The following is a 24,557-nucleotide window of genomic DNA, read 5'->3' as shown; positions in this document are numbered from 1 at the left end:
CAAATAAAATATTGTAATACTACTTACAAATATTTCACATGTGAATTGTATACCTAAAATATTTCTAAGTGGAGACGAAAAAGGAATGAAGTTTGTCTGTAATTGTTATTTATCTTTGTCTCGTCTTACTGAACGTGATTGGGTGCTTACTGTGATGGCAACTACACTGAAAGTACCTCTTTGTGTCCTTCATCTATGTTCACGGCGGTAAGTCCCCTCGGTAGCACAGACGTGTATTACAGGCAGAGTAGGAGCCGTCAGGTGCACATCACTTCCCGGTGGTACTTTTGGGCAGCAGGAGCGGCGCTGGATGCCAATAGATGAGAGATGGAGGGTAGCCTTGATAGCCGGTTTCTGGAGCGCCTTTCCACTGGAGACATATTCCAGCAGCATATCGAGTGTTTTGCTAAGGAAGTGGATTGGGGTAAGGAGTGACAGTCAGCTGGGAACTGCCTCAGCTGTTCCCATGCGCACTGCCCGAGTATCCACGCACAGGTGCCAGCGATGACAACCTGTTGACTTTTTAAACATCATCTACCAGTCTGAAAATGATTGCAGCTAGGGGATCAATTTTGTAGTGTACGCTTTACCCGTTTCTGCACACCAGTATTAACTATCACTAATACCTAAAGCAATGGCATTTGACATGTTCTGTATATTTTCTGCTTTATATCTTTAAATTGTGTGCTTTATTTCTTTAATCATATGAAACGATTTCAGCTTTCTCAACCAAAATAGCATGATAATAACAAATAGTCATGAAAACAGGGCTGATGGTTTTCATTTCAGTTTACTGGTTTTGGTCGAAGTCATCAGTACTATCATACATTCGCAATATGTGTATGTGGTATCATAAACAGCGACACAAATGCCTTACGCAAGCACCAGAAACTTCCATCTGTCACATTCAAAAGTTGCAAAGGGGAGACATTGTAGCCCTAGAAGCAGGGCAGGTTATAATTCGCCATGGAAGTTCATAGTGCAAATTATATTTTCAAGAGGGTTGTGATCATTACAACGGGGATTGGGGGCTACCATGCCCTGCACCACTAAAGCACTCGTGTTGTATAATTCTCACAATAAATGATAGGAGGCGGTGTAGTTGCAGATTGTGTCTTTTTATTCTTCAGTGACACTCAAATAAATCTGCAACATACATGAAACGAGTCAATGATGGGCAACAGGCCCCGGAACTGTGACGCAGCTCGTGTAAATGTTCAGTGTCTGTCTTGCGGCTTGGAGGCTTCTTCTTGAGAGGAGCGCCCAGGAGCACGTCCTGCTCCGTGGCTTTCTCCCGCTGGAATTGCGCTCGGCGCACGGGGCCCGCACATCCGGCCGCGCACGAGATCTCGCAAGACTGGGAGGTCTCGCGATATCTCTACAACTCGGGCACTCGTCTGGTGCCAGGAACGCAAATGTCCCATTGGTGGGCTTTCGCCCTTATTTACTTTCATATGCATACGGCATGACGCTACTCTTCATGCCGTCAACTGAAATACATGACTGTCACATCCCTCCCCAAATTGAATACCAACATAAACCTAGGTCAATAACTCAAATCAACTTTTCAGAGTCTTACGATTATCCGGTGTTACGGCTCGCCGATAGATTCTGTGCTGCACGAACCCTCTGAGCCAGGTGGATATGCTGGCTGACTTTGGGGGCAGCAACGATGGTGGCTGTCTTTTCTCGGGGTAGCGTTGGCTCTTGGGAGGATTGATTCCCCCTCATTCACTGACGGCAGCTCCTGGTCTCGGTTTTGCAGTGGGCCTTCTTCTCGTGGCTGTTCCCTCTTGGCCAGAGACTGTTGGCTGTGCTCTGTGGTTTTTCCAGAAGCCTATTGCCACATGGTTGTTGGGACTTTCCAAAAGTGGGAGGAGTTTCAAGTCACCTTCTCACTTCCTCGTGACGCTGTCACCATGCTGTCATTCTTTTCCACGACTGTCCATGTTTCAGATTTGTACATAAGGGCTAATTTCTTTGGTGGCGCCTGGTTCTTCACTAGCACCATGTCTCCTATCTGCAGGGTGCTTGGGGTGGCTTGCTGTGCTTGGCTCTCATTCCTGTTGTGTGCTCAGCGGTGTTGTTCGACCCTCTATGCGTCTACAGGTGGCGGACTCCAGGTATGGTGTAGAGGTAGTCCCACTTGGATCGGGACTCCGCACATGAGCACAGCTGGGCTCACCTGTGTCGATGAGTGTGGGGTCTGGTGGTATGAGCAAAGTAAACGATATAGCTCTGGGAGCCAGGGTTTGTCTTTGGCAATTCGCACCACTTATTGACACCTTTATGCCTTTGTGCATCTCCTGTGGCCAGTATGGCGTTATTCGGTAGTGATGGATTCCTAAATTGTCAAAGAAGAGTTGGAGCTCTCTGCTTTTGAAGGGAGGTCCGTTGTCGCTCTTGATAATGGAGGGAATGCCATGTATGGCAAAAAAAAAAATTCCAGTGCTGTTGTCACCGATGTTGCATCGGTCGAGTGCACTGGCTCCACTTCAGGGTATTGGGTGAATTCGTCTAACGCCACTAGGAGATACGTCTCATTGGCAATGGTGCAGAAGTCAATACTGACTGTATCCCACATCTGTTGGCTCCAGAGAGGGCTGGCAATCGTTTCTGGGGGACCAGGCAACAGGATGCTTGATACGACGCACATGTCTCCACTAGTGCCATTACCTTTTGTGTGGCATCCATAGTCATGACTGCAGTAAGGCTTGTGTTTTGACCACACCTTGGTGTCCTTCGTAGGCCAGTAGTAGCACCCTCTCCTCCAGGCATGTCGGAAGAACAATCCGTTGCCCCTTTAGCACCAGTCCTTCTGGAGAGACGGATAGTTTGTGGTGTATGCCAAATAGGTTTTGTGGCATCTCCTGGGCTTGGACTCTGCAATGTGAGATGACTGTCAGGTAATTCTTCCAGGTATTTCCTCCATTCTCCCGTTAGGATTGCTTCTTTGGCGATTTGAAGACCGGTGTCTTTGGCTGTTTCTTCAGTGATGTCTTGTAGCTGTATCATTTTCGGTTGGGTCCACGCAACAACGTGGCAGTAATGTTCTTCAGCTTCCAGCACTGTCTCGCACTCTCTCGGGGTTGCTGGACGAGGGTGTTGCGACAGGAATTCGGATGGGTTTTGAGCCCCGGCTCTGTATTTTACCTCTATGTCAATTTCTGTAGTTGTAGCATCCAGAGCTCGATTCGCGCAGGAGGTTGTGGGACGGAGCCTTTAAATATCGGCACCAGCGGAGTGGGGTCTGTGAAGATTTTCACTGGGTTGCCTACGATGTACATGTGTAAGTGCCTGCACCACCATAGAATGGTTAACACTTCCATCTCGATATGTGCATAGTTCCTTTCAGTGAAGGTCAGTACCCTGCTTGCAAATGCTATAGAGTGAATCGTCCCCTCTCAATCATTTTGTCGGGACTGTGCCCAGTCCCACAAGGCTGGCGTCAGCAAGCAGTTTTGTTTCCCGGGCAGTGTCGAAGAAAGCCATGTTTGCATCTCCTAGCAGGGAGTCCCTGATACATTGGAAAGCGACTTCGTGTGTTTCTCCCCACTCCCAAGTGACATCCGTTTTGGTAAGTTCCCACAGTGGCATTGCTGTGGTGGCCAGGTCGGGAATTAACAAATACACACAATAGCAGGTCGTAGGTGCTTTGGTGTTTTTGATGTCTGCCATCTTACTGAGGTCCGGAGACATGCCTTTTTTGTTGAACACATACCCGAAGAAGCTGAGTGTCTTCTCCCCAAACTCACACTTCTCCATGTGCAATGTTAGTCTGGAGTTTTCTAGACATTGGAGCATTGCTGCGAGTCGTGAGTCATGTTCCTTGTTCTAGTTTTTCCATAAACTAGAATGACGTTGCTGACATTGGTTACTCCGGGGAGGTCTTGTTCGACTTTCCTGATCTCATGTTGGAACACATCAGCTTCGGAGGAAATCCCAAAGTTGAGACGCTGATATCTCTGCTGTCTGAGGTGTGATGAGAAGGTCGTAATGTACCTTGGTTCTTTGGCTAGTTAAATCTGATGGTATCCAGAGCGTAAATCCAGTTTGCTGAAGGTGGTTGCCCCCGTAAGGTCCACGATAAGTTAATCTATGGTGGGGGTGATATGTCTTTCTCTTCCGATAGCTATGTTTGGCAGCCGCATGTTTTATGCATATCCGTACGGCTTGGGCCTGCTTGGGCTTTGCGGTTCCCACCATAGGCAACACCCCCCGTGTTGGGCCGGTAGTTTTCTCTATGGTGTTGAGGTCTTCAGTTTTCTTGAGTTTAGATTCCACTGCGGTCCTCATGTGGAAGGGGACCCTCCGGTGCCAGACTGCTCTGGGTTCGACCGTGGGGTCTATGTGTAGTTTGACTGTGCAGTTCTTCAAACACCCAATGCCCTGGAACAGATTGGCACGTTTTTCTAAAAGACGTTCGATTCCTCCGGTGCATACCATGAAAGCAATATGGATCAACTTCAGGTTTTCTGCTGTCTTACTGCTTAGGAGTGTCTCGATGCCAGAATTGACCACGTAAATGCGTCACTTGCATCCCTCTCCTTCGTACGCTAGCTCTGTCCTGAAGGAGCTGCTCACTGGCAGAGGTTTCTTGCACCCATACGCATACAGGTGTACTGACTTGTGTTGTAGCGTCGGGCGTGGGCATAGCTTCTCATAGCCGAAGTGGGGCATTGCATTGATGGTGGCCCCTGTGTCAATCATCAACTTTGTGGGAGTGCAATCAGCCAAGATCATGTATGTCTGATGGGTGTCCTTTCCGCGTTTTTTTGTTGTTGCTGTAGCAAGGTTTTTCTGCTGCTATCTTGTGCACTCACTTTCTCATTGGCTTCCGGTGGCGTGACGGTCTGTCGGGGGGCGATTCACTGTCTTAGTGCCCATCGTCGTCGTCACTGTCTTCATCATCTGCGCCCACCGCACTTGTGCCTCCTCGGTTTCTCAGTTGGTGTTGTTTTGCGGGGTGTTTGCAACTGGGTGTGCTTTCATGCTTGTTCGCCCGGTGGGAGTCGTTGTGCCACTGTTGGCTCTGTGGTCAGTTTGGCCGTGGGGGTTGGAGCTCAGGCCTACTGCTGTAAAATGGTTATGTTTTCTGCACTTGTGGCAGATAACCCCTGGTGCTAGGCATGGTTCTTCTCTATGCCAGTCCCCTCCGCACCATTTGCATGATTCATATCATCTCGGCTTCTGTACACACTTGTCTCTTCCCTTTTGGAGGGTGTTTACTGCTGCTATGCGGTTTTCCGGATTTTCCGAGTCCAGAGCTAGTCGGCTTATCATGCACTCCTTTGTAACCACATGTGCATCCGTTTGTTCTCATTGACGTCCAGTGGTTCTAGTGGTAGGTTTGTTTCCGATAGTATCACTCAGCAGAGTTTTTCTGATGAGAGGCCATCGATTACCTGGTGGCGAACAGCAAACTCTTCATCCGGGAAGTCGCACCCATCGCCATCTCTTGGTGGCGGCTATGGAAATCATTGTTTTTTTTTTCATTCGGTAGTTGACAGGCTTTGGTAATCTTAAACCTTTCGAAGTCTGGATTGAGCTGCAGATTAAACTTTCTGGTTGGCACTAGCTTGGCCGTGTCATAGTCGTCCTCGGTGCCCCTATTAGGGAGGGCGTTAAATAGTCTCAGTGCAAGGGTCCCCCAGTTGAGCATTAGGATGTTTGCCCGTCTTCGGAGTCTGTGACCTTGTGTGATTTGGTGTTAATTTCAAACTGTTCTGTCCACAGTTCCCTTCTCAGTGCAGCACTGGGACCATATGGATCAAACGGCTTCATGAAAGTCCTTGTGCAGAGTCTAATCATGTGTTGTTGTTAGGGAATGATTCCTGGGCACCTGCCCTCGCGGGCTATTCTGAGGGATCTGCTGCCATGATGAATGGGTGTGTTCGCTGCTCTGTGGGCAGCTTCAAGGCAGTCTGTGATTAAGGTATGGAGTAGCTTGGCGCTCACTGTTGTTGCGGCGCTGTTAGGCACCTTCTGCTTTACTCTCTGGGTATGTTTGTTCCTAGCTGTTAGGCATTTGTTGTCTCTCTATTATCTGTTTATTTTTCTTGTAGGAGGGACTCAGTAGGTCTTCATTGGGCTGTGTTGTGTCTCTGATCCTAGCAGTGCTAGGGGTACGTTTTATTCTCCATGATTTTTTAAATTTATGTTGGCTCTAGGGTGCCTCCCACCGGTCAGTCAAGTACCTGCTTTGCTTACTGCAGGATCGTAGTAGTCCAGCGGGCTTTGCTGAGTGTTTACAGGGCGTTGGGGGCGTGGCAGATGGCACTCCAGTGCCTACTCACATTTACTGCTGTTGTCGTTAGCTGGCCCCCTGCCAGAGCATAGCCTTCTGCTTTGTGGGTTCCCTGCGTTGCGCGCCCTCTCTGCCGCCGATGTTGCTGCGGTTGGGGCAGCAGCAGCAGCCTGCGGCTCTCCGGCTCCTCCGGTGGCCGCTCCGCATGCTGCGTGTTCAGCTAGTGTCTACACTTTCGCAGGATCGACTCTCTGATTCACGCTGCTATCAACTTGGATGCCATTGTCGGCGGGGTCAAACGACCTCCATCCTTGTCGCCAATGTGATCATTACAACGGCGGGCTACCAGGCCCCACAGAAATAAAGCACTCGGACACTCGTCTGGTGTCAGGGACGCAACTGTCCCGTTTGCAGGCTTTCACCCTTATTTATTTATTTTTTTTACTTTAATACACATACGGCATGACGCTACTCGTCATGCCTTCAACTAAAATCCCATGACTATGTCACAAGGGGTAACAAAAAGACAGAAATCATTGTTCATTTTGGTTGAAAGTTGACAAAGCCAACTTGGCCAAAATATATTGTGGCTTTCAGATTTGTGTAAGGACATGCAGTACTACTGTTTATCTTTCCCTTCCTGTAGATCATTTATCCAGTCCAGTTATTTTTTTTTGTGCCTGACACATACACGAAAGTTTCAGGCAGACCCTGATTGAATTAACACTCCTGTCTCTTATACCTCACCAAGCCTCATACAAAAAGTGAATATTTACAATAGATAATAAGGGTTTCCAGATTGGCCTGCATTCTGCACATTTGTGCTACAGAAAGCACAAGTGTTTACAGAAAATCGGCATGTGTGAGTTAGTTCACGATGTTTTGTGCTACCTGTTGCGTTGCCTCCACTTGTAGAGCAAACATCATATAATTATACTTTTTTCAATGCACAAAAGGGTCAATGCTTACCCTTTTATGCATTGCATGTGAAAATTGGTCACCGTCAGAGCTGCCCACTTTCTCTCCTCTTCCGATATCCCCAAGTCAGTGTTTTACTGTATTGAAGGGAAGCACATGCTCTTCTTTTCTGTATAGTAAGAAACTTACAAAATCATGTCACATTTTCCAGTGCTGGCCTATATTATGGGTGCAGTTGGCGCATCATGAAAGTTTTACAGTGGCAATGACAAAATATTCTGTGGGTACCAACATTATGAGTGTGTTTTACAGTGGGAGGATTGTCATATATTGATTGCCATATGTTGTGTGCACAGGCATCATGAACGTGCTTTACAGTGGGAATGTTGCCATATATTGAGGGCACAGGATTATGAACGTTTTATATTAGATTGCTGGCATATAATGCGTGCATCATGAACATTTTTAAAAATCTTTCTGTATATTGTTGGTGTCCAGGTGTCTGTGGGATTTGTTTCTTGTGTTACCCCTTGGAATCGATTTTATGACTTTTTACCAATTTTTTCGAAGACTTGTGCTGTCAAATTCACAATTTCACCCATTTATTTTACAAACATTACCAGGGGGTTTCCCCCTGACTCTCTGCATTAGTTGGGGTGTCTTTGCATTAATACAGGGGGAATATTAATACGCCCCCACTTTCACAGGATGCCTCTGACCTGCAATCATGTTGAATGCCTGTGCCCCCTCGGGAGCTGCTCGTTTCCTCTTGTACCAAAAGCTTCCTCCACCATTGTATGGGTTGAATGCAACATTGACAACTGCATTAATCCAGGGTAAGGGCTGTTGGTGGAATGAGCAGAAGTCCACCTGTCACTCTCCCAACACATTCAAAACTGCTGATGCAAGACCTACAACCATCTTGTCGCATTCTAGCTTTTTGTTAAGCTAATGCTTTTGTGCCATTACTCTCATACCCGTGAGCACTGTGTCGCTTATGCTCGAACCTCCTGACCCCTTCAGGACAAACAGTAAGATCACGTGACATGGCTTTGCTGTGGTCTTTGCATTACCTTTCTCACACTCAATCATCCTCCATTTGTCATTGACCCGCCCATCCTCACACACATTCATTTATCCCTACAAGCTTATTGAATAGTCCATTGAACCATACCACACTTATATTTGTATCAGTCTGTACATCCTCACACAATCACATAACATTAAACCTTCCTACATTCAACCCTCCAGTACATACCCTTATTCATTCATCTGTCCCCATAACCATTCACACCCCCCACTCTTTCATCAATCCTATTAATTTATCCACTTCTCCTGCATCCTTTCTCCACTCTGTCTTCTTTCTCTTTGACATACTCCATATCCGCGTGCGAACAAAACATTTCACCATATAGCAGTCAAAACTAATGGCTTTCTTAGTGACTGTTTGTAATGGTATTCAAGGGTGATGAAGCTAGTTCCAGAACTGCGCCCTGGGAATTGATCGAGGAGGCTGCTGTCTATAGTGTTAGCAAACTGCATGATCAAGAAAGTCGAGCATTGTGTTGCTCTTGGTTGTAAGCACATATCTCCCTGTTCAGCTTGGTTAATGCTAGTTTTAAGGTGAATATTATAGAGGGGTGCCCTTTCACTGTGCAGATCGGCCACATATGTTTGTGGACCTGCCCTTCATACGGTGAGTGTAATAATCTGGACCGGTTGGTTAATATCAATTTTACTTAGATCCTGATAAGATTAAATTGTTTGGTGCGACACGTCAGGTAGCAAAATGTTCAGTACTGCACCTGTTCCTCATATAATCGCTTTGGATGTTTTAAATTGAGAATTATGCGTGGTATTCTGTTCATAGTAAATGTGGCACAGTTTTGGAATGGGCACTGATGAGTATAGAAATAAACTCAATATATCCCAGTTTGTGTGGTTCCTTTACGTGAGTGCTTGTATAGATGGCAAGTGCCAAATGGCAGGGCACACAAACTAATAGAAGTGTTGGAATGGGAATGGGAATGGGCAGCTTGAGCAAAACTCATTTGCTGACTTCTTGGATCAGGAAATGGTCACTTTGAATCCGTTTTTTTGCTGCACCCCTTCTCACTCTTATTGTGCATAGTAAGAACATGAGGCACTTTAATGCACATCACAGGGCTGAAATTCTATGCTTTCTGCAGATGCTGCATTTCTGTAGAGTCTCACTTTAGCCTGCCAAGGATTGGCTATGTGACTGCAAGACTTTACTAGAACTTGAAATTGGACTCCAGACCAATTAATATTGGTTCCACAGCAAACAAAGACTAGAACAACTGGCTGCCCAAACAAAGCGGTGGTCCTGAAGTCTGTAGGGCAGGTGTCTGCAACCACTGCAACTCCCATCAGACCTAGCCACCAAAGACAATAGTGAGTGATCATAGGTGATGTAGTCTAAAGCATCTGGAGAGCCACAGGTTGCAGTCCTCTGCTCTAGTAGGTTGGGGGCCAGGGGCGAGTCAAGGAAGTCATTCTGCAGATCCAGACTAATGGTAACCTTGTTGGGTGAAAGGAACAACGGATGAGAGGAAAAGTAGCTTCACAACCATGCTTGTGCTTGAGGAACTAAAGTTCTTTGCTGTTCGTGAGTTCCTTTTTTGGATTCTGTAATTGTGCCACGACCAAACGGCCATGAACATTTGCACTAGCCATTATGATAATTCGCTCTCGGAGAGTAAGAAATAGTGTGCTCTATGCATCTGTCCAACTGGCATTCATGCTGGGTCAAGTGCTGTTTTATGCTTGACTAGTAGCTTGCAACCTTGAACATTTTTGCCCCAAGATCTGTGAGCATGAATGATGCAGAAAAGCTCACAGGGCATGCATTCAACAATTGTGAATTTGTAGCAGGATATGTGCAGTGGTATTCCAAGGACGCTGCTGTTAAAATAATGTGAGTCATCTTCTTATATGTATGAGCTGGGTTCTTATATAGCGCACTCTTACCTGTTAAGTAGTGTAGCAATGCACAAGGATATAAAGCAATAGGGTACTATAATATGCATGTAGTTTGGATAGAATATTAAGGTTTTAATTAGTTGGTTGAGTTAGTAGGTTAACATTCATTGGAAGGACAGGACCGGAGCCTGAGACTGTTTGCACAACACGTTATTTCATTCCATCTATCAAAACCTGCTAAGACAGTTTCTAAAGTAGTGAAATTCCCTTTTTCCCATGCAATCCTAAATTGAGTCATTACGTGATTAAAACAATAGGATGCCCTGTCGACTGAATTAAGGTCGCATCAAAGGGTCTGATTTTCATTTCCAAAGCCTCACACTCCAGTTTGTTCCCCTATTTTAGTTAAATGGGTCTAAGAGGTTCTGAAGGAAGCAGGGATTGATGTTTCCATGTTTCGTGCCTATTCTTCTAGCGGGCCATTGCCCCTAAGGTGTTTTGGGCTGGTAATAGACTGGAAGATAGCCTTACATCTGCTGCTTGTCTAATGCCCCTCTATGTGGCATACTTTCTACTGTAAGTCTTGTGTGCATGCAACAGCTCTACTTTTTTTTGCAGCTTTGATGTATGCAGAGTGGGAGCTTCAGGGCCATGCCTTACAATTCCATTTAGTTTGAGAACATAACGACATTCGTGACTCTATCAATGTAATGGAGCCTAGTATTATCTCTCCCACCCTAAACCATCTATATTGCTGTGTATGGACCTAGAATACAATATGATCATTCCTTTGAGAAGCTGGTGTTAGCAGTCATTTCGGATAGGCGTTTTGATTTTTCTTTCACCGGGCAAAGTTTGGATGGCGGTTTTTGCTCTCAGATGTGATGATTGCTTGTTGAAAAGAGCCCATTGGTTCTTTTTGTTACCACCTTTTGTTTTACTTTCTATGCAGGTAATGTGCAAACTACCTGAGACAGGCATATACAGTCAGTCAGACACACACACTCCCCTCTAATGGATCACCAAGCTGGTGGTTCCTTGAAATGCATGGAACTTGTGTGCACATCGGAACAAGAAGGAAAAGACCACTAAAATGAAAGAACCATGAGGGTTTACCACCCCCGGTTCAGCAATACAACAACCACAACCAAAAGAACCTCCAGGATAAATAAAAACACATAGGATCCAAAAGGGAGTAGCCATAAACAAACAAAACCACAAAGTTAAAGTTCTATCAATCAGAGGCCTCAACTACCCACAACAAACCAAATATAAGTGACAACGAATCGCAAACAGGAAAAACTAAACCAGAAAACCAGGAAAAACACTAATCGAAAGAGGGCGCACACCCAAACATCATGCCTTTGCCACAAGGAAGCCAGAACAGACAACGGAAACAAAAAGAAAACCCAAACCACTCGGGAAGGCACTAATCAGCATGATCCCACAACTCTGAAAAACTTGACAATAAACATCACAGAAGGCCCGAAGAAACACAAATAACGGAGTGAGGACAGACTTCATTGCTCGCTTCCTTTCCACGTACAACAATGTGGCAGACAAACACGGTAAAACAACAATGAACCGACGGCCAACAAGCGTCACAAGTACAGACCCCACCAGGACACCAAACAAAACACAGCAACTGATAAACCATCCCAACCCGATCACCACCACGAACAATTCTCCAACCAGAATAAGGAACACATTGGAATCCATCACTCTCTACACCTCCCTACATCACCAAAGACTGCAACAACGGATAGGCAGCTTCCCAATTCACCATCCGGAACAAAAAAAAGAACCCTTCCACCCAACAGTTTCAAGTGAGGAAAATGCACCTGGAACGGAAACCCAACCAACAACACACCGGGCAGAACAAACAATACAAACAACAACCTGAAAGGAAAATCAAACAAACTACACTGCAGCCTCCTCAATGTTAGCTCCATGGCAAAACACTCAACAGAAATCCATGACCTCCTAAGTGAAGGAGACACAGATGTGCTTTTTCTCACAGAAACCTGGCTATCGGACAATTATAAAGCCGCCACGAATGATGCAATACCAGAGAACTATAAATTAATACACGCCAAAAGAGAAAACCGAAGAGGAGGAGGAATCGCAATTATACACAAATAACATCTCATCCCCACCAACGCAGACTATGAATCCCTCCTCACCAAGATAGAACTCAATTACCAATCCAACATAGTATTCTTCCTGATCTACAGACCACCTTCTTACAACCCCAACTTTGCAACAAAACTAGTGGATGAGGCTGCTGAGTCATACTGGGAGACTGCAATATATGGTTTTAAAAAGAAAATGAGTCCACAGCAAACTCACTGTGCGCAATCCTGCAAACTTTGCATTTCAATCAAATAGTAAATGGATCCATCCACGACGCTGGACACAACATGGATGCAATTTTATGCAGGGAAGGACTATGCGCATCGGCACCCGCGACACCAATGGTATGGAGCAACCACTACCTAATACCGTTCTACATCACATCCCAAACCCGCCTAACGGCCGGCAAGGAGATACTCCATAACAACAAGAAAAGAAACTGGAAGAACCTGGATCTAGAAGCCCTAACAAACCTTCTACACTCATCCGTCCCAACCAAAAAAGAACCCACCGAAACAAACATAGACACAGTGGAAGACGCACTCAACAATTGGATCACCAAGGCCCTTGATCAATTAGCACCAGCTACAACATTCAAAGCAACACCAAAAGAAATGGCTGCAAAATGGTTCACAGAAGAACTGAAAGAACAAAAATAAAAATTGTAGAGAAAATTGAGAGTACAGTACACACTGAGCACGGACACTAAACCGCGGATAAAAAAGGAACCAGAAAGCACTGACGACCCAAGCAACTACAGACTGATATCCAAACTGCTCTACCAACCTGACAGCCATGTTTACAAAATTCTTCTTAAACACGTCGAAAAAAACTGAATACTTGACCGGTCACAAGTTGGCTTCAGACCATTGAGAGGAGACCATTGAGAGGAACAGAATCTGCATTTCTATTGATATGGGACGACCTGAAAATAAACACAAACAATGATGCCCAGTTGCCCCCCTATTGTGTCAAAAGCCGCTGATATGTCCAATCAGCCATGCAAAACTAATAAAAAGATTGATGGAATATGGCATACAGGAATCCGCTCTAAAGTAGCTTACCTCATTCCTAACAAACCAAACCAAAAGAACTTAACTACCACCGTTCACCTCAAACACCAAAAGTATATCCTGCTGAGTCCCATGGGGATCCAGCCTCTCCCCTCCACTGTTCAACATCTACCTGTGCCCACTGATGAAAAGTATTCGAACCCACGGACTTACCGCCTACAACTACGCAGACGACGCACAACTGATTGTGAAAACAAACAGAACACATGAACAAACAGAACAGACATCTACAACTGGATGACGACAAAAAACATCAAACTGAACCCGGCAAAAATGGAAATAATGCTCTCACCTGCAGGATTCGATGGAGGGAACCCACAACTGGACTAGCCAATAGGCATGGGGACGCAACCAGAGACTACTGATGTAGTAAATGACCTAGGAATACTCATGGACAATAGACTATCACTGGAACCGCAAGACAGCGCAATCGCCAAAAAATGCTTCTGCCTCTTATGTCTGCTCAGAGGATTACTCCCCTACCTCTCCTTCCCTCACAATCATATCCCTGATACTCACAAGAATTGACTATGCAAACACCATCTACTTAGGAATACCAGAAAGACTTACCAAGAAACTCCGAGGGTGCAAAATACAGCAGCCAAGATAGAAGAAACCGCATCACTCCAGCACTGAAAAGCCTACACTGGCCTACAGTAAAAAAGCATATCAAATTCAAAGCACTCTCCATAGCCCACAAAGCCTTGCACTGACAAGGAGGGGAATTCCCTGAAGACAAGATTAGCCGGTATCGTATCGCCCAGGAATGGAACTAAGATCCAGCTACGACCTACAAATAGATGCAAAGCACTACGAAAAAAGCAAATTCCACGTAATGGCCTTCACACGTCTAATTTGCTAACATCTGAAACAACATGCTCAAAGAAATTTGAAACATTGAAGACCACATCCCATTCAAGAAACCGCTGAAAACCTGGCTATTCAGCAGACAATGACAACCTCGAAGGACACTGACAACAACACCACAGACAAACAACTAGAGAGGAGACGGGATGGGCCGAAAGAACCACAAACAAGATCCTGGCTAGATACCATCAAGCGGCATCCAAAGGGCCGCGCCATAGAGAGGCTCCAACAAACTGACTGACTCTACTAACCGTTTTCCTTTCCTTCTCTTCCTGCATAACTGACCCCACTACACCAGACCTAGAATAGCCACACTCCACATAAACATCCAGTGAACCACATGCTACAACATGCAAAACACTCAGATGCAAGTTCCTCCTGGTTCTAAATCTATCCTCTCACTCTACCCCAACTAACTCCCCACACCCCTCTCTTGCAGAGCCACATGTGTGCCTGGATGCTGTCCGTGGATGGTAGCAGTGTGCAGCACAAATCAACATAACATAACTTAACATTATATAATGTTGCTGGTATTGTAACTTGTCGGTCTTTTCATGCTGCCAAGGGTGATTTCTATACATGTAGCCACGGGTCAATTATCAACATTAAATGTCATCAAATATCCATACATAGGGATATATATGTCAGGATTGTGGTTATTGACGGTAATATTGGGGTAGTTGAATATGATTGTGAGGAAAGTGAATACAAAACTAAACTGGTAGATACTGATTTTTATAAAACCAAATCTGAGGAATTAGCCCACATAAAGATTAAACAGATCTCTCAAAATATTATGGCAATGAGATACGTCTATGGTGCGCGCCCAGTCAGAGACTTCACTTGGCTGAATGAGTAAGGTAAAGGTATTAGGTATGTTAATCGTGTTCCATATGGCTGTGGATATGATATGATATTAGTTTATTTATAAAGCGCCTATACACAATGTGTTTCAAAGCGCTTCAAGGCAAGGGAGGGAACAAGGGAAAATACAATGACATTCTTACAGGCCATGAACAGTAAGGATGTGAAATTAACTATCGTACTCGGCCTGACGACATTTCACATAGTGAAAGAGCTAAGACATAGATAAGGAAGGGAGGGGGAGAGTGGGCAGGAAATGGAAACAGACAGGCGACTACCGTACTAGGCCTGATGACATTTATGGTAGAGCCGGAGAAAAACAAAAGGTGAGGGAAAGGTGTGCAGAAAGGGAGGGGAGGAACAAAACAAGCGACTATCATACTAGGCCTGACGACATTTCAGATAGTGCTGGAGGGACCATGGGGAGGAAAAAAACAGTATTGGGAGGTTGGAGGAAATAGACGTGGTTGCTATCATATTAGGTCCAGGGACAATTCTGATAGAGTAAGTGCATAGAAGAAAGTAAGGGGAGGAGCTAGGAAAAGGGAGAAGGGAAAGGAGGAGAGAACAGAGAGTAAGCAGTCAAAAAGAGTGGAGAAGCAAGAGTGGAGAGCAAATAGAATTGCAGAAGATATTTGTTTACTTAATTTAACAAGACCTTGTACCAGTAGGTTTTTCATATAAGGATAGATTGGCAACTTCTTAACAAGCTGTTTCACTGATTAGTGTAAATGGACTGGAACTAGAGGAGCTTGATGCTGCCTTTGATAATTTTAGCTCAGGCTAAGCAACTAAGCTAATGTGCTTTGCATTCAATTTAATAAACACTTAGCTCAAATTCTAGCCCCAAAGTAACTCCTGGTATATGAGCAGGCGTTTGCATCAGATATGCTATCAAACACAATGCTGAAAGCCTGCCTTATCACATTCTATAAACCCCAAGTAATGCTGGTCTAACAGGCCCCTCTCATTGTTCAATTTAGACAGCAAGATCCTATCCAGGAATTTTGTTCTAAGAAACGCCCCCGGATGAGGAGTTTGGGATATGCCATTCGAGCTAAAACATTTTTTGCTGGATGATTCTACGAGCTGAGTTCTGGGAATGTGCTGGGGAATGTCATGTGTGGGGAAGGAACTGAGTCGAGGGCAAAGGAAGCCACACTAGACGCCGAGAAAGCCTTTGACTTACTGCCCCTACATAATTTGGGGTTTGACCCTCACTTCAGTGCTTTGGTTAAGCTGTTATACAACCAGGCCACAAGCGAGTCATGGTGAATGGTGCAATTTCCGCCAGCTGTTTGCGTTGGTGGGAAAGTCTTTAGCTCAGAAGCTGAATGCATAGTTAAGGAGGTAGAGGGGTATTATAACAGGAGGGAGAGAGTCAATATTGTTAAGTGGTCTAGCATTGGGAACGAAAAGGGACTAATACTCGAGACAGGTCTAATATTGTAGGAAACTAAAGGGAGGGGAGCTGTAGCAAAGGTTGGTGGGAGTGGTATTGTTTTCTTTTTCAGTGCTGTTTTTTTCTGAGTTATTTGCTGTAAACGAATTTAATTTGGAGATGGGGCGAACATTTGCATGGATAGCAGGATCAGTGTTTAGCTTCTTAAGCCGGGCAGAAAGGGTTTATTGCTTCAGTGGATCAGGAATCGGTCCCACCCAGAAGGATGCATTAATGAGTGTTGCTTGAACCATTGCCAGTGTATTAATATTTTATTGTCTTTGATCATGAGCATGCATAGCAGACTTCGGATGAAGCTTTCCTTTGTTTGATTCTTATTCCTCAGTGATAATAGGGCTTAACGAACAAAATGTTGCCTGCCTCTCAACTCTTTAAAATTATTTAAATAACCCAGTAAATAATGGCACTTTGCACATGATATTCTTCTCCTGACCACTGTGTATCAGATATATTCAATGTTTTAAATAATAGCGCAGTAAATAACCCGACCTGCTGCAGCATAGGAGGAGAGAGACTGAAATGCTTTTGGTTTAGCTATCCTACCGGGCACATGTAGCATTGTTGGGTTTAGCGAGACCAGCAAAATCCATAACATGGGTATATTCAATCCCATGTCTCATTCTACACAGAGGAAATATTTTCTGCACAAGAAACCATATCAATGAAATAGTAAAGTAATGCTGGATCATGAACCACGAGGGTTGACCTGAAAGGGGCCCCTAGGGGACCCTGACGTCTATGCAAACAAGGCGAGTCACAACACACGATGGATATGCCAGACATGAGGTTTTATTCCAAAAGCTAGGGTTTATTGCAAAGCAAAAGTCTCAGTTGGCCAACTCGGTCTCACGCCCCGCGACGTGTATCTCTAGACCTCGAGGGACGCAAGAGAGTGAATTACGTACATCAGTTACATATATACAAAATGCATATCAAACAATCAGCTACGACATGTTTAACACCCCCCTTTATTGGGTTTCTTTGAACTTGCTGTGATGATGGACATCTCCGACTACTATGACACCTTCAAACATCTATTTTAGTAACAATTTGCAATTTGTGAGTGCAAAGGCATCTTTCAGTTGTTGAATAGAACACAGCGCTTCGGTTCTTGGAAGCAAGCTACATAGGGGGGGGGAGAGTTGCATTCCGGACATTGCTATCTATCAGGTGCTATTTGCGTCCTGGGAGCCGGCACGCTCTAGCGGGCTCGGCAAAGGGGGGCCGTAAGAAAAGCATAATTCAAGCCTTTAGCGGTATTATTCTAACATGTTCTACCATATAACGAGACTGGCTGGCAGCTGTGAAATGATTAAATGCCCTGCAGCTCCGCTTCAAGGCTACATTCGGGAGGGAGCCGGGCATTCTTCCTGGCACTGCCTACGTTTGTGTTTCAGCGAACTCTTGTTATCCTCACAGCCCTGCGGCCTTGTACTTTTCACATACAGACAACAATGTTTCACAGTAGAGCAGTGTAAGCGGAAAATATACTGCAAAGCAATAGGAACAGAAAGCAATGAGCAATGGTTAGAAAACAAAATGGCGATTCTTGTTACATCAAAATGGCCGTTCATTGGCAAACTCAAACCTATATTTTGTCATATCGTGCATGAGACGGTTGGCCCACGGCCACCAAAATGCGTTTGCGGTCACAAAGTAGAGGTATCCATATTTCTAGACTGACAAACCCTCCTTTGGCCGTATGCCAAACGTCTCATCTATTTATTGAAACCTCCTCTAGTGATGATGAATCTGAAGTACTTATGTCTGAATTTTGCATGCTATCGTGGACATCATTGTCTTCATCAATATCTATTGCAATCAACTCTTTTACCGCTCTCCTCTCATTTGGGTCTGGGTCAGTTCGATCATGAGGTTGTTTTTTCTTTGTCATCATATGCATACAGGCTTCCGTACATCCCTCAGTTACCTCAGCGCAAACTATGGGTAAACAATGTATACAACAACAGCACGTTAGGAATATTCCAAACACCACTACTAATATTGAGATCAACTTCCATCCCCAAGAACGTAGTATTCCCCAAAACCAAGATCCTATTCTCCAGCACCCTTCTCCAGTAGGGAGTTCAGAGTTTAGGACGTGCATTTTCTTTATTGCTTCAAAGATCGTGGGGGAATAGTCATCGACATAAATGCAACATGCTGATCCCACTATTTTGCAAATTCCCCCACGATCAACCAGGATCACATCGAGAGCCATTCTATTTTGCAGCGTCATTAACCTGATTCCTCTTTCTTCCAACGTCATGTTAAATAATATATCTGTTGTTGTGTTTATTGTATTCTTTAGGATTCTGGACAGTTGCCTTATATTATAGGAGTTCAGTATCTTATTGGGCTATAATTCACCGTGTAAGATGGCGGAATTGGATCTTTGTCCCCTTCTGTTCTTACACGAAACGTCATTACAGATGTTTTTTCTCGTGAGGACAATCTATCTCGTCTATTTTGTCGTGTTATCTCTCGTGTATTTTTCCTCGTGGGCTCTGGGGCTGTTACTTGTGCTTTATGGAAAATGGAACAACCCACAGGCTTCATTATTATCTCCTCAAACTCATTCATGTTGGTTCTGTCTAATTGACCCGTATTACTCTCATTCCATTTCCCATAGAACATTGCACCTAAAGATGCACTACATGCAGAACTTAATGGTAATGGCTGCACATACCACCCTATTCCTTTCCCAGCATGCTGTGGTAAATGGGCACATACCCAGCAATTTGTTTTCTTCAGGATTGCATGTGTCATGTTCATGATCAACAGTAAAGTGTTATTTCCAAAACCTTCCCTGTGTTTTTCTTCCATTGGGGGTAGGGTATGAGTGATCACCTGAACCGGGCTTTCAGTAGTGGATATATTAATTATTGGTAAAAACATTTCTAATGGGTGTATTGTTTCTACCCACCATAATATTAGGGCTGTCGATATTGGTGCTACCACGCTCATAAAGCACATTATTTTCGTCAGTACCAGCATACAATTTGTTTTACCATGCGTTTTTCTTAAGCTTATAGTTTTTATAATTGACTCATTCTCAGCGGTGGTGTTGCAAGAGGAGGCTGGGACTGGTCCCGGCATGTTTCTCGTCATCCTTCTTCTTTCTTATCACAGTTTGTTGTGGTTATCTCTCTTCGTCGCGCTTGCTCTGATGTTAATAAGTTCAATGGAATTGTCACAGTTTAGTTCTGCCTGTCCTTTTTAGCCTGGATTCGATTATTCGTTTTTAGGCGAGATCACTTGTCCTTTCTTATACTGCTCAGAGGACCTTTGAAGAGTTATCTTATTGCCTTAGTATCATGTGCGCCTAGCTTGTCCGCTCTGGTTCCGGACACCTGTACTTTTTATGATCGCACCGAGGAGCCACAAGTCTTGAATTGTCCGACTTGCACAATTCTCACGCTTCTCTCCTCTACACCTCTGGTTCCTTCTCCGTCCATGAGCTGAACCAGAGGTTGACATAAACACCAAAAAGAACTGCGGATCACTTTGTCTTCCGAGGCCGTAGGTTGTATCGCCTTGCTCCTGGTATCGTATGATCCGTGAACAGTGCTGGTGCACTTCCAGATTCAGGCTCGAAGTCAGCCTGTGGCGCTACTGCAGGTGCTGGTGTGCGCCGCGCCAATGATGCAGATCCGTTTTTTGGCGTGCTGGCAAGTGCTGGTGGGCGCCAAAGGGGTACACAATTTGTTTCTGCTGGTATTTGCAAGGCAGATTTTGCGTCGGTCAGCAGTGATGTCTATTCTGCTGGGCAACGTTGGGGCACTCTTTGCCCTTCCCCCTCTTTGGCAATCGTCTCAGGCTTTGTTTTGAGTTTCACTTCTCGTTTTGGCAGATTAGGTGGCTGCTTACTGGCAACAGTTTCTTTCGTTTCTGGGACCGCTGTCTCTTTCCGGTCATCAGTGTCAGGCAAGTCTTTCAGTGCAGTTGGAATCTTCTTGGCATGGGTGGCATGGATCCACGACTTCCTTCCATCCACCCGTATTGCCGTCTGCGTTGCCAAAAGTACTTGATAGGGCCCGCGCCACCTGGGTGCTATTTCTTTCAAAGTTCTTTAGCAGCACCCAGTCTCCTGGCTCCAGCACATGCCCCGGACAGGTGTATCTCACTGGTAATGCCTCCTGCACCTGTTGATGAATCAAATGCAATTTCTGCATTAAAAGGCCACAATAAGTACTAAGCACAGGATGTTCTATCTCACTAAGTCGTTTTGGCTGAGGTGCGCACCAAACATTTGCCGGCCTCCCCATCACGATTTCGTACGGGAAGAGCCCAGTTTTAGCCTGTACAGACGTACGCATGCTTAATAGTGCTATTGGTAATGCATCCACCCAACCCAACTCAACTTGCTTCCCACACAAATCTTGCTAATCTTTGATTTCAGAATCCTGTTGTGCCTCTCCACAAGACCGGCAGAACTCGGATGCCTTGAACTATGGAATCTCTTATCAATCTGAAGACCAGCACATATCTGTAATACCACTGCACCCACAAAATGTGGTCCATTATCAGACCATAGAACTCGGGGCAAGCCAAATCTGGAAAAGTACTCCTTCAACATTACTTTTGCCGTGCTCATTGCTGTGCAGTCCTTCAAAGGATATGCCTCCACCCATTTACTGAATGCACAGATCACCACCAAGACGTATGTTAGGTTTTGGCACCTCAATTTAATCTGGGAGGAAGCCTGGTATACTAATAGCTAAGGACAGTTAGCTATGTATACTTTGTCTATGTCCAGGTGGACAATAACCTGTATATATAAAGAAAGACAAAGCTAAAGTGTAGATGCTAGAGGTACATGAAAACGATTTATCACATCAGGGACCAATCACAATTAAGATCAAATTTTAATGATAAATCATAAAAGTTAAAACAACCAATTAAATGAGGTGGTCCACAGTACAAAACATACAATATTCAATATAAAAACAAACTAAACTAGAACAGAAGTTACGTGAACAAACTAGTTCGGCTAGTGACAAAACCAGTGTGTTAAAAGAGCACAAGGGGGTACATATTAAACAAATTGTATAGAACCCTACTTCCGTTTGGAATAAATGTGTCATACGTTTAAGTCTCTGGTTACAATACAGAGATGTATCTCGACATGGTTCTGTTCCTAAAACAAGTGTGGAACATTCATCAGGAGGAAGATATTAACGTAACCCAGTAACAGTTGAAATAGCACATAACAGTGAACACTCTCTAGCATCTCAAATGCCGCCTGTGGGTGCTCGCTGCTCTGAATAGTAGGAGGTAGAAGATCATATGGTCAAACCTGGGATGAGTTTGTCGCTGCGGCAGTCATACAGCATCCCTAATTGGAATGGACGCCCGAGAGCTGGCATTTCAATTGCTGCCTGATCTGAAGTGGCCATCGTCACCTTCCTGGCGGCTCACACGTTCTGTTGGCTGCACCTTTGTTGGTCTGGACAAGCTCTCTCCAGTAAGGCGACCATCACATGTGCTGGTCAGTTCTGAAATTCCCTTCCCTTCTCGATCCTGGCTTTTTTCACTACCGGTTTCATCAAAAATCATGGTAGTGCGCGCGCTACTGGGTCCAGCGCAGAAGAAAAATAGCCGCACGGCCTATTTCTTCCACCTTCCACCTTGTTCCTGTGTCAAAACCAATGCACATCCTTCACTTTCACACACAAATAGTCTAAAAATGTTCTCATAGTTCGGCGTACCCAAAACTGGAGCCGAGCATAATGCAGTTTTCAATCCATCAAATGCTTTCTGACATTCCTCATCCCACTGCAAAGGCATAACCGCATCCTTTCTAATTAAATTCACCAACGGTTTCACAATTAACGCAAAATTACCAATCCATTGTCGGCAATATGAAGCCATGCCTATTATGGCTCTGGCCCCTTTTTGTGTCTTTGGAATAGGCATACAAGAAATACTTTCTATGCGTTCTGGCGTTAGTCTTCTCCCTCCTTTCGAAAGTAGGTAGCCCAAATAGGCCTCCTCCTTTTGAATATACTGAAATTTCTTCAAACTAGCTTTATGGCCATGTGCCGCTAGGTGTGACAGTAGTAATACAGTGCTTTCGTTACAAATCTCCTCTGTGTCTGCAGCTAGCAATAGATCGTCTATGTATTGCAAAAGTACACAACCCAAGGGTAATTCCAGCATGTCTAGCTGCTCTTTTAATGCTCTACTGTAAATACTTGGACTTTCCGTGTAACCTTGCGGAATCCGCGTAAATGTAAATGATCGTCCTCCTAATGTGAACGCGAACAAATATCTGCTGCCCCTCTCCACTGGAATACTGAAGAATGCGTTTTTCAAATCTACTACACTAAAATATTCTGCTGAAACAGATATCATTGTCAATATTGTAGTGACGTCTGGCACTAGAGGAAATTGTGGATCTACTACCTTATTCAATGTGCGTAGATCAATTATGAAACGGTATGATACCTCATTACCTCCTTTTTTATAAACCGGAAGAATCGGGCTGTTGCATGTACTGCCTGTAATTTCCTCGATTACCCCTAATTTCACCAAATCGGTAACAATATTCTTCAATCCTTTCTCACCTTCAACCGAAATTTTGTATTGGGGTATTCGCGATAGGGTAACGCCTTCTTTCAAAATGATCTTTACTGGCTCTATCTTTAAAAATCCTACTTCATTGTCATGCATTGCCCATATACAGGTTGGTACTTTACTTAGTTCCCCTGGTAACGCTCCGGACCTGAATTCTGACACAGGGGCATCGTGTGGCCATATCGTTAGAAACACTCCGTCTGCCGTGCAATGTATAACAGAACCTATTTTTTTTCAACAAGTTTAATCCCAACAAATTCTCCCCACAATTTTCTGTTAAAAGGAAAGGACAATGTTCAGTAAATGGTCCTATGGTAACTGAGACTGGTTTGGACACTGGGTTTATGACTGGTGTACCTGCGAACCCTACGGAAATATTCTTTTGCCCTGACAGTGGTATATCCGGAACCAAGTGATGGTCTATTGAACACTTCTGTGCTCCTATATCTACAAGAAAGCGGTGCTCCTCATTCCCGACTCTCATTTCTACGGAGGGTCCTCTCTGATTCACGGGAATAGACACTGGTTCCGACCCCTGGCCTGGGCTGTCCTATTGGGGAAATAACACATCATCCAATGTGTAATCATTACTATTACTGTAATACGTGTTTGGCTGTGTATCGAACACATTCCAACTCTTCCCTCTATTTCCCCCACTCTGATTTCCATATTGTTGATTTTGCTGTCCCTGTTTGGGGCATTTTGGTTTTGATATGATATGATCTATGACATGATAGTTTATTTATATAGCGCCTCTACACAATGTGTTTCAAAGCGCTTCAAGGCAAGGGAGGGAACAAGGGGAAAAAACAATGACATTCTTACAGGCCATGAACAGTAAGGATGTGAAATTAACTATCGTACTCGGCCTGACGACATTTCAGATAGTGCAAGAGCTAAAACATAGATAAGGAAAGGAGGGGGAGAGTGGGAAGGAAATGGAAACAGACAGGCGACTACCGTACTAGGCCTGACGACATTTCTGGTAGAGCTGGAAAAAAAACAAGAGGTGAGGGAGAGGGGTGCAGAAAGGTAGGGGAGGAACAAAACAAGTGACTATCATATTAGGCCTGACGACATTTCAGATGGCGCTGGAGGGGGATTGGGGAGGAAAAACACAGTAAGGGGAGGGAGGAGGAGACAGACGAGGTTGCTATCATACTAGGTCCAGGGACAATTCTGATAGAGTAAGTGCATAGAAGAAAGTAAGGGGAGGAGATAGGAAAAGGGAGAAGGGAAAGGAGCAGAGAACAGAGAGTTAGCAGTCAAGAGTGGAGAATCAAGAGGGGAGAGTGAATACAATTGCAGAAGTCAGTAGTAACACATAATGTTGCAAGCAAGCAGCATGAGAGTTGAAAAAGGGTGACACACCATGAATGAATGAAGTCCATAAAAGTCAAATCCAGCATTGTCCACAAGACGGTGATGTTGAAACCAGAATGTATCAGGACAGACTCCTGCAGAAATAGGC

The 24,557-nt window shown here is 44.7% G+C and overlaps 1 protein-coding gene across 1 annotated transcript in view; it reads left to right on the top strand.

The window, feature by feature from the left end:
- The first annotated feature begins 211 nt into the window (after window positions 1-211).
- ATF6 (activating transcription factor 6) overlaps window positions 212-24,557 on the top strand; it is a 946,910-nt gene continuing 922,564 nt past the window's right edge. Inside the window, exon 1 of the mRNA XM_069641287.1 lies at window positions 212-424. Within this exon, the coding sequence (XP_069497388.1) occupies window positions 328-424 (97 nt within the window). The 5' untranslated portion in view covers window positions 212-327. The remainder of the gene's footprint in view (window positions 425-24,557) is intronic.

Source organism: Ambystoma mexicanum, chromosome 1q (assembly GCF_040938575.1).
Source record: "Ambystoma mexicanum isolate Mex_15411 chromosome 1q, UKY_AmexF1_1, whole genome shotgun sequence".
In the NCBI taxonomy this organism is placed as follows: domain Eukaryota; kingdom Metazoa; phylum Chordata; class Amphibia; order Caudata; family Ambystomatidae; genus Ambystoma; species Ambystoma mexicanum.
Note: the sequence above shows the minus strand (reverse complement) of the source record. Positions and strands in the feature narration are given on the sequence as shown.